The 13,722-nt window shown below is 41.1% G+C and overlaps 1 protein-coding gene across 1 annotated transcript in view; it reads right to left on the reverse strand.

Moving 5' to 3' along the window:
* The window catches only part of RAPGEF5 (Rap guanine nucleotide exchange factor 5), a 416,429-nt gene that overhangs the window by 293,098 nt on the left and 109,609 nt on the right, over positions 1-13,722 (reverse strand). The window contains exons 2-3 of the mRNA XM_030201755.1: positions 6,295-6,345; positions 406-512 (exon numbers count right to left, since the gene is read on the reverse strand). Of these exons, the coding sequence (XP_030057615.1) occupies positions 406-512; positions 6,295-6,345 (158 nt within the window). The remainder of the gene's footprint in view (positions 1-405; positions 513-6,294; positions 6,346-13,722) is intronic.

The raw sequence follows: 13,722 nt of genomic DNA on the forward strand, positions 1-13,722 counted from the left end.
AAATAAAACTTACATTATAATATATGGTAATTTTATTTTATACTTAGAAATTTTTTTTCTTGTTCAGGTTCTTTGTTCAAACTTCAAATAAATATATTTTGTGGTCTATTGGTCCTTATTTTGTACATACAGAAATATCCTGTTTCTGTAATTAATCAAATTTCTCTTAGACTTACTATACATAGTAGGAATCAGAGTCGGAGTCTAGGTTGGGCAGTGGAAAAATAGAATTGATGGAGTCAAAGGTCTGGTGTACTGACTCTAACCACATCTCAGACAGTAGGTGAACATATATACATAAGGGTTTAAACACACAAAACTTTACTCAAATTTTATAAACTGCCCATTCCAGGGCTAAAGCAATGTAATGGAATACTTGAGAAAACATTCACATGTTTGAGTTACCTGCAGAGTCCTGTCAGGTACATTCGGTCCTTTATCAGATCAGACGCTTGCATTCTAAAAAAGTTCCTCAAGGCTCTCCCAGCACAAGAGGCATTCTTCCCATCAAACTGGAAGCAGGAAATGAAATCACCATCAGTGAATTTGATTTGGAAAATTAGTAATCCCACTCAAGTATTAACGATGAGCCCCAAGATCGCTTTATCAAAAGCACGTTCAAACTGTATGTTAACGCATGCATTAGAAGGACTAACATACAATTTGCTATGAAAGAGAACCTCCAGCACGTGAACTGAAAATCTACATTAGTTAACGCAGCCACTAACACATACCTTAATTACATCTCCAGAAGTATAGTTACATTTTTTTGCATTAACCACGGCATTTAAAATTAACATGTGGAAGGACGTCCAACTCAGAATAGTGTCCAGGTCGGAACATCACAAATGAGCAGCCATTTCACATGTATTTTTGAACAGGATACAGCCCACATGAAAATATGTGAAATGGATGTTCATGTGCTGGAAACTTTCAGCATGAGAACTCTTTTTGAAACTGAAACGGCCAAATTATGACTGGTTCAAAACAAGGGGCATGGATGTCTGTGTAGCTGCATAGAAGCATCCATCTTTTAAAATGGCCACACAGACATCCATCCAGAAGCAGAGGGGTAGCCTAATGATTAGAACAGTGGCCTGAGAATCAGAGGACCCATGTTCAAAGTCCAATTCAGCTGTTTGTGAATTTTACTTTTAATTGTGAGCCCTCCAGAAACAGAAAAATACCTACTGTACCTGAATGTACACCACTTCAAAAACCTTCAGGCTTGCAGATGTCTTATATATTTAGGGACAGTAGGAATTTTTCTGTTCCTGGAGGACTCACAATAAAAAAAAAAAAAAAGGTTAATGGTGGATTTTAATCTGGGTCCCCTGGTTTACAGTCTACTGCTTCAACCAATAAATTACACCTCAGACTTGCTTGCTGCTCTGTTAAGAATGTCCATAATACCTGAAGCTGTCAGAGCCTGGTATCCCTTCTAATTTTCAGAGAATGGGGACAGAGACAGCAAACACTGGGGGATTATGGAGGTGTCATTGCCTTAATCCCTCTCCAGTGGACTGCTGCTCAGAGCACTTCTCTGTTACCTGGACATGCCTGAAAACATCCATCTTTTTAGACATGGATATCCTCTCCCCTTCCGTAATTGCTGTTGGACATCTATACTTTGAACCCTCCCCAGTCCCACCCAAAACACGCCTAGACCATGCCCCTTGCTATATGGACATTCTGCAGTACTTGGTCATCCTTGCAATATGGACGTTTGGTCAGTTTTCAGATGCCCAAAACAGGCATACAGCTTTGAAAATAAGCACCAATTTGCCAATTTTAGCATTTTTATCAGCTCCTTTAAATTCTTAGTGGTGTAGAAAATACATTTACCATTAATAAAGCTTTTAAGGCCATTTTCAAACAATTTTACAGGTAAAATTCTTGGTTGAAAAATGTCTTGCATCATAAAGGAGTGGGGGCAGGGAACAGCAGAGCCAGCAGACAACATAAAGGAATTTCAGGATTTACAGCACCAACTTTGAACCTGCTCTAAAGCCTGTGCAAAGTCCATGGGCACACAAGTACCTATAGTGACGGCTGGTCACAAATTTTAAAAAAGAAGCCTGCAAGTAACACACTGATTTTAGAATCTGCTCCTTTAACTCATTTTATCTCACTGCAGTAAACAGATTCCTTTATGCTTCAGGAAGATATTGCCATTAACAATTTGACAGGGCACATTTTTGTAACACACCGGTATCATGAATATCAACTTAAAACTGCTACGCATTCCAATCTATACAGGAGTTAGACTATCAACTGACATTTTTTCAGTACTCAGATGTAAATAACGTAATGGATTTAAGATCTTGCGGTCCTGAATGGAGGGGCATTTTGCTCATTACATCCGAATTGGGACATTTTGCTCACTGCGTCCAAAAAAAAAAAAACCCCATCCATCTTAAAGCCATTTTCAAACTGGAAAAACATCTGGATTTCCCTTTCAAAAATGGCTCAAAGATGGACATTTTTGCACAGATGATGTCTAAAAAGAAGAGCAGTTTTCCAAACTGAAACATCCAACTTATGAAAGCCTAAAAAACAAGCACAAGAACATCTGTCTGGCATCATTTTGAGAGAAACGGCCAGAGCCATCCCTGCAGATCAGGGGGATAGCCTAGTGGTCAGTGCAGTGGACTTTAAACAATGGCACCCGGGTACAATTACCACCATAACATTTTTATATTGTATTGCGAGCCCTCCAGGAACAGAAGAGAACCTACTGTACATAACTGACCACTAGAATCGCCTTTCACCATGCAGGTGTCTCCTATATTAAGGAGCTGTAGGTAATTTTGTGGTTTTGGAGGACTCACAATTTCCACCACAAATGTACTAGGTAGAGTGGGATTTGGACCTAGATCCCCTTGTTCATAGTCCATTGCATTGACCACTAGGCTACTCCTGGGAGTTACTTACTGCTCTGTTCAGTATGCTCATAATACCTGCAGCTGTCATACAGCCTGGTATTCCCTTTACGTTTCACTTCCTATGGAGCTGGGAAAGAGACAGCATCAATTGGGGAATTAAGGAAGAGTCAATCACTCCAGTGGTCAGCTGGTCAGTCAGAACACCTTTTTGTAACTCAGACGTGATTGAAACAGGTCTAAATAAAAATGCCTTGGCTATTTCTTCCTGTTCCATTATCGCTGAAAGATATCCAACTTTTGGGCCCGCCCTAGTCCCACCCAAAACATGCCTCCAACACACTCCCTTACTATTTGGACAAACTCAAGTGAAAAATGTCCTAATTTTGCATTTTGAAAATCATGATTTAAATGTTTGACAGATGGCCTATTTTGGGCCATTTTGAGATATCTATATGCTTCGAAAAAGAGCACTATTAGCTCACTGCAAACAGGCAAGGTAGATATTTATTTAAACATTCTATTTAGCAATCTAGGCAGCTTGCAGTATACACACATAACAATTACACAAACATCATAAATTATCACAACCTTAAAACAAAAAATAGAAGTTTACTGTGAACAGAATTACTGGCCATCTCTATTCATCAGAAAATGCTACATGAAACAAAGATGTGCTTTCAGGTGTTTCTAAAAGGTCAACTAGGAAGAAACAGAATAAATTACTAAAAAAAAAAAGCAAACAGGATGTTAGGAGTTATTAAGAAAGGGATGGTGAACAAGACTGAAAATACTATATTGCCTCTGTGAACATTATAGGATAAGTGATTTCCTGGATTCAAGAATTTTAGAGTTTGGTGAAATATTACATGTTTGGAATTTTTAAAAAAAGTTTACAAAAAGTTTAAAATGTGCAATAATTGAAACAAGTGGAGCTTTCATAAGGCCTAGAGTCTGTGATAGTCCCTGAAGAACTACGAGCACATCAAAAAAATCTATATAAATAAAATCCCCCCTCAGAGTTCTGAAGCTCACTCCATATGTGGCAGTGAAGCCCTGAACTCCTGTCCTCCTGGTAGGCTAGGCTACTATTGGGACTACTCACCCTCAGTACTCAGCCACGCCCATCTGCTCCCTATAAAACTCACCCTCAACGTTCTATTGGCTTCTGACGTCACTGAAGCCAAGGTTCGTATGTTCGAAGCTCTGAAGCCTCAAAAACACAGTCTCTGGGCCCCGCCCTCGCGTCAAACGTTATGACGTTGAGGGCGGAGGCGGACCAATTCACCAACATCGACGACGGGAGGGGGGGGCGGGAGGGCCACAAGAAAGCCTTGCTAGCGCCCGTTTCATTGGCTCCAGAAACGGGCCTTTTTTTACTAGTTTTCTATAAAACACACCATAGTATATGGATGTGTGATTTACTAAACAAAACATTTTGGAATTACTGCCGCGGCTTTGTAAAAGGGGGGATAATATGTTTTTAAAAATTCACATATATGCTAAAACAATCACACAAATAACATATTATAATCAGCCCTCATTTTAATATTGATGCTTCATTCATAACTCAAGATAATTACTCTCTTCACATGCCAGTTTCTGCACTTCACATCCTCAAACTGTTAAGCCTACTACGGCATTTGCTAATTTGTACTGCCACCATAAACGTTTGCACATAGTACTAACAACACTAGTATTATTTGATCCTATGATAGGTGATAATTTTTTGTATATTATTTCTGCAGCAATTGATCCTGCAGAAATTGCTATTGTAGAACTAGGTTTGGACGGCTTCCTAAAGGAAAAGTCCATAGACCATCATTAAAATGTTCTGGGGAAAATCCACTGCTTATTTCTGAGATAAGCAGCGTAAAATGTACTGCCCCAGGCATCTATGTGTGCTGGCTTATTTCTGGGATAAGCATAAAATGTATTGTACTGTTTTGGGATATCGCCAGGTATTTGTGACCTGGATTGGCCACTGTTGGAAACAGGCCGCTGGGCTTGATGGACCTTTGGTCTGTCCCAGTGTGGCAATACTTATGTACTTATTTAGTTACTTCAGTTTTAAGGATGACTTTGTTGCAGTGTTTTCTGGCGATGCCTTTGGATTCTAATAATTTTATGTTGTTACAGCCTACCTTACTGGTTAAAGTGACTACCCCTGGATTCTATATATGGCACCCAAATTTGGGTGCGCTCCTGAGATGCGTTGCCCAAATTAATTAGTTAAGCTGTTAACCATCAGTAATTGGTTGCTAACAGCCAATTACTGAAGTTAATTGGCACCCATTAGCATTTTGCACGTGCATCTGGCTGGGTGCTATTCTATAAGGCAGTGCAACTAACTCCCACAGCTCGTATCTCAACAGGGGGCATTCCAAAAAGTTACAAATGTAGCTATAGGTTACTGGCTCAGTGCACCCAACTTGGCCACCATAATTTACACCTGGTTTCAGCAGGCGAAAGTCTGGCACGAGAATCAGTGCTAAGCACAATTTCGTAAAGGGCACATGCCCTTTACAGAATCACATTTACTGCTAATCTTTTCCGGTGTCCATGACTGAGCGCAATTTATAGAATCCAGCCCTATGTACATTAGTCATTTGTATCCTTTAAAGTAAATATTTTTAGCTTCACGTTTTGGGCCCTGTTTTGGTTCTCTCTTTTGTTCTTTCCTGGACTGAGAACCTGGGGTTCTATTCCCAATGGAGCTCCTTGTGACCTTGTTCAAGTCACTTAACCCTTCATTGTCCTGGGTATAAAATATATAACTGTGAACCCACTAGGGACAGGGAAAATACCTATTGTATCTGTATGAAATATGTAGACCGCTTTGGTTGTACTCTGGAAAGGCAGTATAATCAAGAATCTCATACACATACAGATACCTTATTTACAATGTTTCATGTCTCCCTGTTTTAAGTAGGCCACTCCTAACTTTGTTAGGCCTCAAGCATTGGTAAATCTAAACAAGTATCTTGAGGTATAAGCTAGCAGGCACGGAACAGAGACATAGAAAGAACCTTTTTTTAGTGGGGGGGTCTTTTACTAAGGTGCACTCATGTTTTTGGCGCGTGCTAAATGTTAGAGACGCCAATGCATTCCTATGGGCATCTCTAACATTCAGTGCGCCCAGAATTTTAGCGCGCATTAAAAACGTGAGCACGCCTTAGTAAAAGATGCCCTTAATAAGCTGAAATACTGGATTAATCACAGGGGGAATAAATGTGTATTTTAAATAAATGTCTAAAGAATGTTCATGTAAGTAAAAAAAAGGGGGGGGGAGAATCAGTGAATGACAGCTTTTTTCAATCACTATTGAGTAAACATGATACAAAAAACATGCTCAAATAAATAATCCTGGTGGCAGACTAAAAGAAAGGGAGAAAAAAAAAGTCAAAATTACCTTTGCACCAGGGTGATCCAAACATGGGTTTGAAATTCTCTCCGACAAGGCCTGTTAAGAAGAAAGCAAAATAGTACAGTCATCTACTTTAGCCCAAACGAACGCTAAACATTTTAATGCGTGAAGAACTGAACAAATTACAGCCTTCACCACCTGCAAAACATCCCATCTTGGTTACCACGGGAATGCATCATGAATGAAACATAGAGGCATCTCTTATTTCCTTGTCTGGCATGCATGTCCTTGAACAGATCACCTCAGGGTTGCACTGTGTGCCAATAATGATTGTTGATATAAAAATATGTCACCACCAGCTATTAATCCTTTATCACAGCAAGATCTTGCACATTCATAATAATCCACAAACTATTGGATTAATAAAGGCAGACATCACCAGGCACTTAATTTATTTTCCCCCAAATTCTATAAATAATACGCCCAATTTGCATGTGCAATTTAATTGAATAACAAGCCAACACTGATAATTGGGCCCTATCAATTATCATTGCTAATTGGCATTAATTCAAATTTATGCATATAAATTTACGTGCAGACCCAAAAAAAGGGGGGGGGTTGTTATGGGACAATCAGAGGTGTTCCCAAAATTTATGCTCGCTATTATAAAGGAGAGCAGCACCTTATTTAGATGCGGGGATTTATACCAAGGTTTTGTTGTTGTAAATGTAAAAGTAGTCACGGCTCCCAGCGCTAAACACTATTCTATAAATGGTGCCCGACTGCCATTTATAAAATAGCGCTAAACACTAATTTTTTTGGCACCAATCCTTTAGGCGCTATGTATTGAATTTAGTCCTATTTACATTTTTACATGGTTGCCAGACTACTTTCCAAACTTTTAGCCCCTCAGGCCTCACCCTTTTTAACATTTACTCAGCCAGTTATCCAAAAAAATGCATGAGCCATAATGTGCACTATAAAACCAGGTTTAATGTGTGTAATTTGTAAGAGTTTTGCTTTTGAAAGACATGTAATGCAGTTTATAATGATTAAGGTAGAAGAGAAGTAGCACAAAAGTGGAGATTACAGACAAGATGTAGAAATATCGGGAGAGGAGCCAGGTCGTGATGCATTCGCTACGTGCATTACCTGCTTTTATTTCTGACTTCAGGCACTGTAGCATCATCTAGCTAGCCAAAACTGGGGGAGTTACAGACAATGTTCAAAGCTCCTGAAAGGAGGCTGCATCATAGCCTAAGAACAATCCATCAAGCCCATCATCCTGTCTCCAGTGGCCAGTTACCTCACAAGTATATAACAGAATCCCAAACAGTAGATACTTTTCCTTGTTGCTCACTCCCAGGGATAAGCAGTGCCTTTCCCAAGACTATGGTTTATTTTTTCATTTTATTTCCATTTTGCTCACACCTTTTTCAGTAGTAGCTCAAGGTGAGTTACATTCAGGTACTCTGGATATTTCTCTGTCCCAGGAGGGCTCACAATCTAAGTTTGTGCCTGGGGCAATGGAGGGCTAAGTAACTTGCCCAAGATCACAAGGAGCAGCAGTGGGATTTGAACGGGCACGTCTGGATTGCAGGACCAGTGCTCTAACCACTAGGCCACTCCTTATTGGCTTTACTTCTCTAGGAACCTGGCTATGAATATACATAGGATAAGTCTGCACAGAACAGAGGTAGCACATGCAAATACAGATCACTCTCCGAGTATCACTATTTCAATCTAGTTACAATGTAAATTAATATTAATCCAGTAACTACCTTGCTCTTTTTAATTTTTATTACATTCCTTTATTGAAAACCTTTGAACATTAACCTTATAAAAAAATGTTATGCAATATTGACCTCACACTTCTTCCCATTCACATCATTCTTACCATTCACTCCACTATATCTTTCATACAAATGGGTGCTCTCAACCACAAAACATTTGTTTGACTTTGCTTTACACCATCCCTATGACCATTTCCATAAAATTATTCTGTTATTCAAAATACATATAATGCACTGTTATTAGTAATTAAAGAGTTCTTTTCTTAGCAAATGTCCAACTTCTTTCAATTACTACGCATCAATGTCCATTTATCTCATTATAGTATTGCAGCGAGTACGATCCCCATGTAAATTTCCATATGTCATAACTGAATCTTCCAACTGCCATGCTCTTATCTTAATCCAAAAACCACCAGTCCTCCATTCTCTTGGTTCCGTTTTTCTCCCGAAGCCACAGGCAAATCTGCTTCTCAAGTTCCCAGCCACTTAAAGCGCCGTCAAACTCTACACAAGACTGTTTCGCTAGATGCGTCATCAGGGGTTTTAACTGGAAAAATGTAGATCAACATTACTCTCAGCCTACAAACTATATCTCAGACCTTCCCTTATTTTAAACCCCAAATTGAAAACAAACTCTTCATGCCTCATACTTCTAAATCATACTTTTAGCCACTTTGAGTGCCGTTTAATAGAATAGTGCTTAGCGCTCATTTTTGGGGGGCATCCTATATAGAATTTAGCCCATATTTTGTAAAGTACGTTCATAAATGCAAAACTCCTACCCTGAGAACACCTCTGTTCAGTCCAAGTAATGCGCACAGGCTGAACATACAATCTTATCAATGCCTACTTTCACATACATGACCCTGCTTTACTGGCAAAAATAGCTTCAAAAATCATCCTCAGAATAATTAAACATAGAATAATACCACGAGAAATGATCACCAAAAGGAATGTAAGATTCAGGGGGCTTGTTTATCAAGGGGGTTCCTCACTCTCACCAAAGACACCACTTTTTATACAGTGGGCACACAGCAGACCAATGCATAATATTGTGCACATTAGAACTGCTGGCCTCTCCGGCACTGAAATGAAATTCCTTTCAAGAGGAACTCAAGCAGGCAATACCACATGCACAATATATAATGTAGAAGTGTTACTAGCAAACAGCACTGAAATAATGACGCCTCCATTTCTAGATGTTAATTAACAAAGAACATTAAAACTGTCAAGTTCTCACTGTACATACAGAATATTTCCTAAAATGAAATAAAGGCAATTACACAGGCACTATTTTTAGTCAGAACAAGAAGTAAAGCAGAGGTTGTGGAGGAGAACAAAAAAAAAAAAAGTGGTGGGGGAGGGTAGAGAGGAAAATACTGAAGTTCAGTGCCAGGAAAAGTATCCAGATGACCTTTTTCAGATGGCTACCAGCAGTTCCAATGCCAATAAACCATTTAAGAACAAGCATAGAATTAACATTGCACAATACTGTTAACATTGCCACATGTTGTAGCATATTGATCTAGAAGGGCAGCGTAAGGGAAATCCGTACTGGCTGCTCCTTAAACATCTGTTCACTAAAAGAGCATAGGAAAATCCATGCTGCATCATATAAAGGTCCACCATGTTCAGCATCCTATCTCCGAGACTGGCCAGTCCAGTCCAGGTCTATGTAACTTCCTTGAATGTCCCCTAGTCTTTATACTTTTGGAATGAATACAAAATCGAATTATTTCTACTTGTTTTACACCACTCAAGATTTTGCAGACTTCAATCATATCCCCCCCAGCCATCACTAAGCTCCCCTTCCCCCCTTTTCTAGTTCCTCTCCGCTAACAACATGCAAAATTAGGCACGCTATTATTATTATTTGTTACATTTGTATCCCACATTTTCCCACCTTTTTGCATGCTCAATGTGGCTTACATATTACCGTTATCGGCGTTAGCCAGTTCCAGTCTGAACAAATACAAGGTATGAATGAATACAAGGTGATAATACGGTAGATAAGGTACACTGATCACAGGGATAAAGTGCAGGAGGATTGTGCCTGAGCACAACTGTCAAAAGCCCAGACCTGTCGAATGTCAGTGGGACCCCTGAACCTCCGCCATCCTTTCAGCCCTGGTGGCCTAATGCCACCCCAACCCCCCCCCCCCCCCAACAACGACACAGGAGCTGGAGGTCCAGCAGATCTCCAGTCCCCCCAACCCCCACCCCCCTACACAAGGGCACAGGGGCTGGATATCTGGCGAATCTCAAGCCCCCTAACCCCCCACAACAACAAAAAAAAGCCCTGATGGCCCAGTGGGTGTCAGGAGGGTTAGGGGGCTGGAGATATACTTGGTTGGAGGTGGTCGACGGTGCTGGAGGTCCGCTGGACCTCCAGCCCCCGTGTCACTGGCTTGGGGTGGAGGGGTCACAGCTCCTGCAGGTGGGGGGGGGGCTCTTGTCAGGTTTGGGTAGTCAGTTGGGGGGGATGGGGGCCTACTAGCATGCAGATGCATCCTGGACAGGGCTTCCCATTCCTCCCAAAGGCACTGTAAACCCTAACGCCAGCTCCAAGCCTGCCAACTATTCCTCTCACCTTGCTGACTGTATGGTGTGGCTCAAGCTTATACAGCCAAATAACAGTGGGGAAGTAGAAAATCCACTGTTTATCTGGCAGCCCAACAAAGTGGAGTGGAAGAGTGGCCTAGTGGTTAGAGCACTGGTCTTGCAATCCAGAGGTGGCTGGTTCAAATCCCACTGCTGCTCCTTGTGATCTTGGGCAAGTCACTTAACCCTCCATTGCCTCAGGTACAAACTTAGATTGTGAGCCCTCCTGGGACAGAGAAATATCCAGAGTACCTGAATGTAACTCACCTTGAGCTACTACTGAAAAAAGCGTGAGCAAAATCTAAATAAATAAATAAATGGGGAAGTAGGAAATCCACTGTTTATCTGGCAGCACAACAAAAGCAACATGGAATCCTGAGCGCCCGGGTGCAATGTCTAGGTAGCACGGTGACCTAACACCTAAGATGTGTTGAACCAAACCTTAGAGGAGACACTCCTGAAATCTTTGCCAGCAAGGACCCCTTGAGAATGTGAAGCATTATGTCTGGGGAAGAAAGCAGCAAAGATTGCTGAGAGAGAGAAAAAGTAAAGGAAGAAAATGAGATCTATCTATAGATATTGTTTTCTTGGGCAAGTCACTTAACCCTCCATTGTGAGTCCTCCTGGGACAGAGAAATATCCAGTGTACTTGAATGTAACTCACCTTGAGCTACTACTGAAAAAGGTGTGAGCAAAATGGAAAGATAGATACATCACACACACACACACAGTACATATACATGTTATTCCTAGTTTTGGTATTAGGAAGTAAGCAGGGAAAAGAATGAATGGACAAACATGCATTCCCCACCCTAACTCCACATTTTTAGTTTTTCTAATACCTTGAAGCTTCCCTTCTAATCCACAGGAAGGTAAATAGTTACTTCATCTAGAAAGACAAGCAAAGGTCCGCAAAGCCTGGGGCTGCTCTCACGGAAACAGCTGCAGATCTGCCAAAGAGCATCATTGGAAAACACTCTGCAGGACACTGGCTGCTGCTTCCTGCGTTCTCTATTTCCAAGTGGCAGTTGAAAGACAGAAAGGCCATGCTGCCTACTGCCTTCGAAAGGGCAAGGGTGTGAGATAGCAGCCAAACAGCGGGATAGATTCAGCGAGTGAGAGAAGGTAGCCTTTAGAATAAAGGGACTGCTTCAGCAAATAAGACTCCCTGAATTATTCAAAAGCTTTGAGGCCTTCCTCTAAGCACATTTAAAACAGAAGACACTATGAAGATACAGAGAAAATAAACATTAAAATTCAATTTATGTTTTATTAAGTCATACATCATACACATCTGTCCTGCTATGTTTTCCATGTCACCCTGCTGCCCACCTTTAACTATCTGAAATTCACTGCTCTTCATTTCACAACTTGAAATCATTGGGGCCCCATTATAGTTCCTGGACCTCAATGAACCTGAAACAAAATCAAAACGTTTGACTCTCCCTCTCTCTTTCTTAGCATGGCAGAAGTCACCGTTCTGCAGAGCTATAAAGACTACTATCATCATTGGGTCTTATTTATAAAGGACTGGGCTAATGGGGAAAAAATTTGAAGGGGGCCCACTGCACCTACACCTCATTTCTGATACAGCAGTTTATAGGTATGGATGTATATTGTGTGTATTTCTTTCTATGGATTATTGTTTCTATCCATTTATACTATTTATAAATCTGCTTTGATAGCTTGACCCTAAGCATCAAACAAATGTAACCTTGGACCTTGTGTATGTGTATCTATAGCTTTATCTCTAGCTATCCTACTATATAAATGAAGTGACCAATGTGCCACGCATGCGCAGAATGTCACAAATCTCTTCCGAGTTCCGACGTTGACCGTCGAGCACTGGGCGGGCGGGGATCGTCCGACAGCAGCTCCGAGGCTCACTCCGTCTCCAACAGGTACGAAGAGCTGCTGTCGCCGCCGCCACCGCTGCTGTGACCCGGGCGCTTTCCTCTGCCATCTTCCTCCGGGGCAGCTTTCCTGGGCGGGGGCTCGGCTGCACCCAGCGTTGCTCCGACCGCTTTCTTGCCCGTTTAATGGGCTCAACGGCTTGTATATATATATCTGAGAAAATGTGACTAAAGTCATCAGACTTGTCATGTTTTCCCAGAGACAGTCACATATACACGATGTCCGGAAGAAAACGGGACCCCTTATATAGTTTCAAAATACTTTGCAATTGTTTAAACATTTAGTATGACCTTTGAAAACACATTAGTATAATGGGGGAGGGGGGTTCTTAGTTAATTCACAATTTGGCTCAATGAATTCTGGGGTTTCATTAATTAGGAGCTCAACTGTTTTGCAAACTCGATGTGCTGTAGCTCTATCCCACTGAAAAACAAAGTACTCAGAAATGTCTCGAATTTCAGATACAAGTTTCTGCTGCAGTAGGACATTTTTGTAATATTTGGAAGAATGTTGGGAGGTCCCTTGTTTTTCCAGACACCGTATATATATATCGGGGGTTCTCAACACAGTTAAGGAGAGGGTACACATATATTTTGGGTATATGACAAATCAGGTACTTGCAAGGTTTACTTTGCCTCTAAAGAACTGGAAAGGGGTATTCAAAGGGGGCAACAAGAAAAAGAAATATGAAGGCTGATTCTGCCATGGTGAGTCCCAAATAATATAGAGTGTTTTGTAAAATATGGGTTAATTGGTTTCTTGAACTGGTTGATTAAAGGTTTTCATATTCACTTGCTTTGCTTATGTTTTTAAACAATCTACTCACTATTTAGCTACTGTACTCTAAGAAAACACAATTTGGTTAAATACCTTATTTCTGTCTGTTACTTCCCCTCTACCTCACCCCCCCTCCCCACACACACACAATAATGTTGACTATTTCTTTCAGGATCAGCCCTTAGTCCATGCCTTCAGGGAAATCTTAAGTGTAAACAGTGGCCTCAGAGAGGGGTGGTTATCTCTGGTGTGCCTTGCCCAGGGGAAGGGGTCAGAGTCCCAAAGCAAAGGATGCGGAAGTGGAGCTGCCCCGCCTGTCTCACACACACTCCAGAAGAGAAAGAGAGAAGGGCTGACCCACCCACCTCACCCTGGCTGGTGTGAGGAC

The sequence above is a fragment of the Microcaecilia unicolor genome, chromosome 1 (assembly GCF_901765095.1).
Source record: "Microcaecilia unicolor chromosome 1, aMicUni1.1, whole genome shotgun sequence".
In the NCBI taxonomy this organism is placed as follows: Eukaryota; Metazoa; Chordata; class Amphibia; order Gymnophiona; family Siphonopidae; genus Microcaecilia; species Microcaecilia unicolor.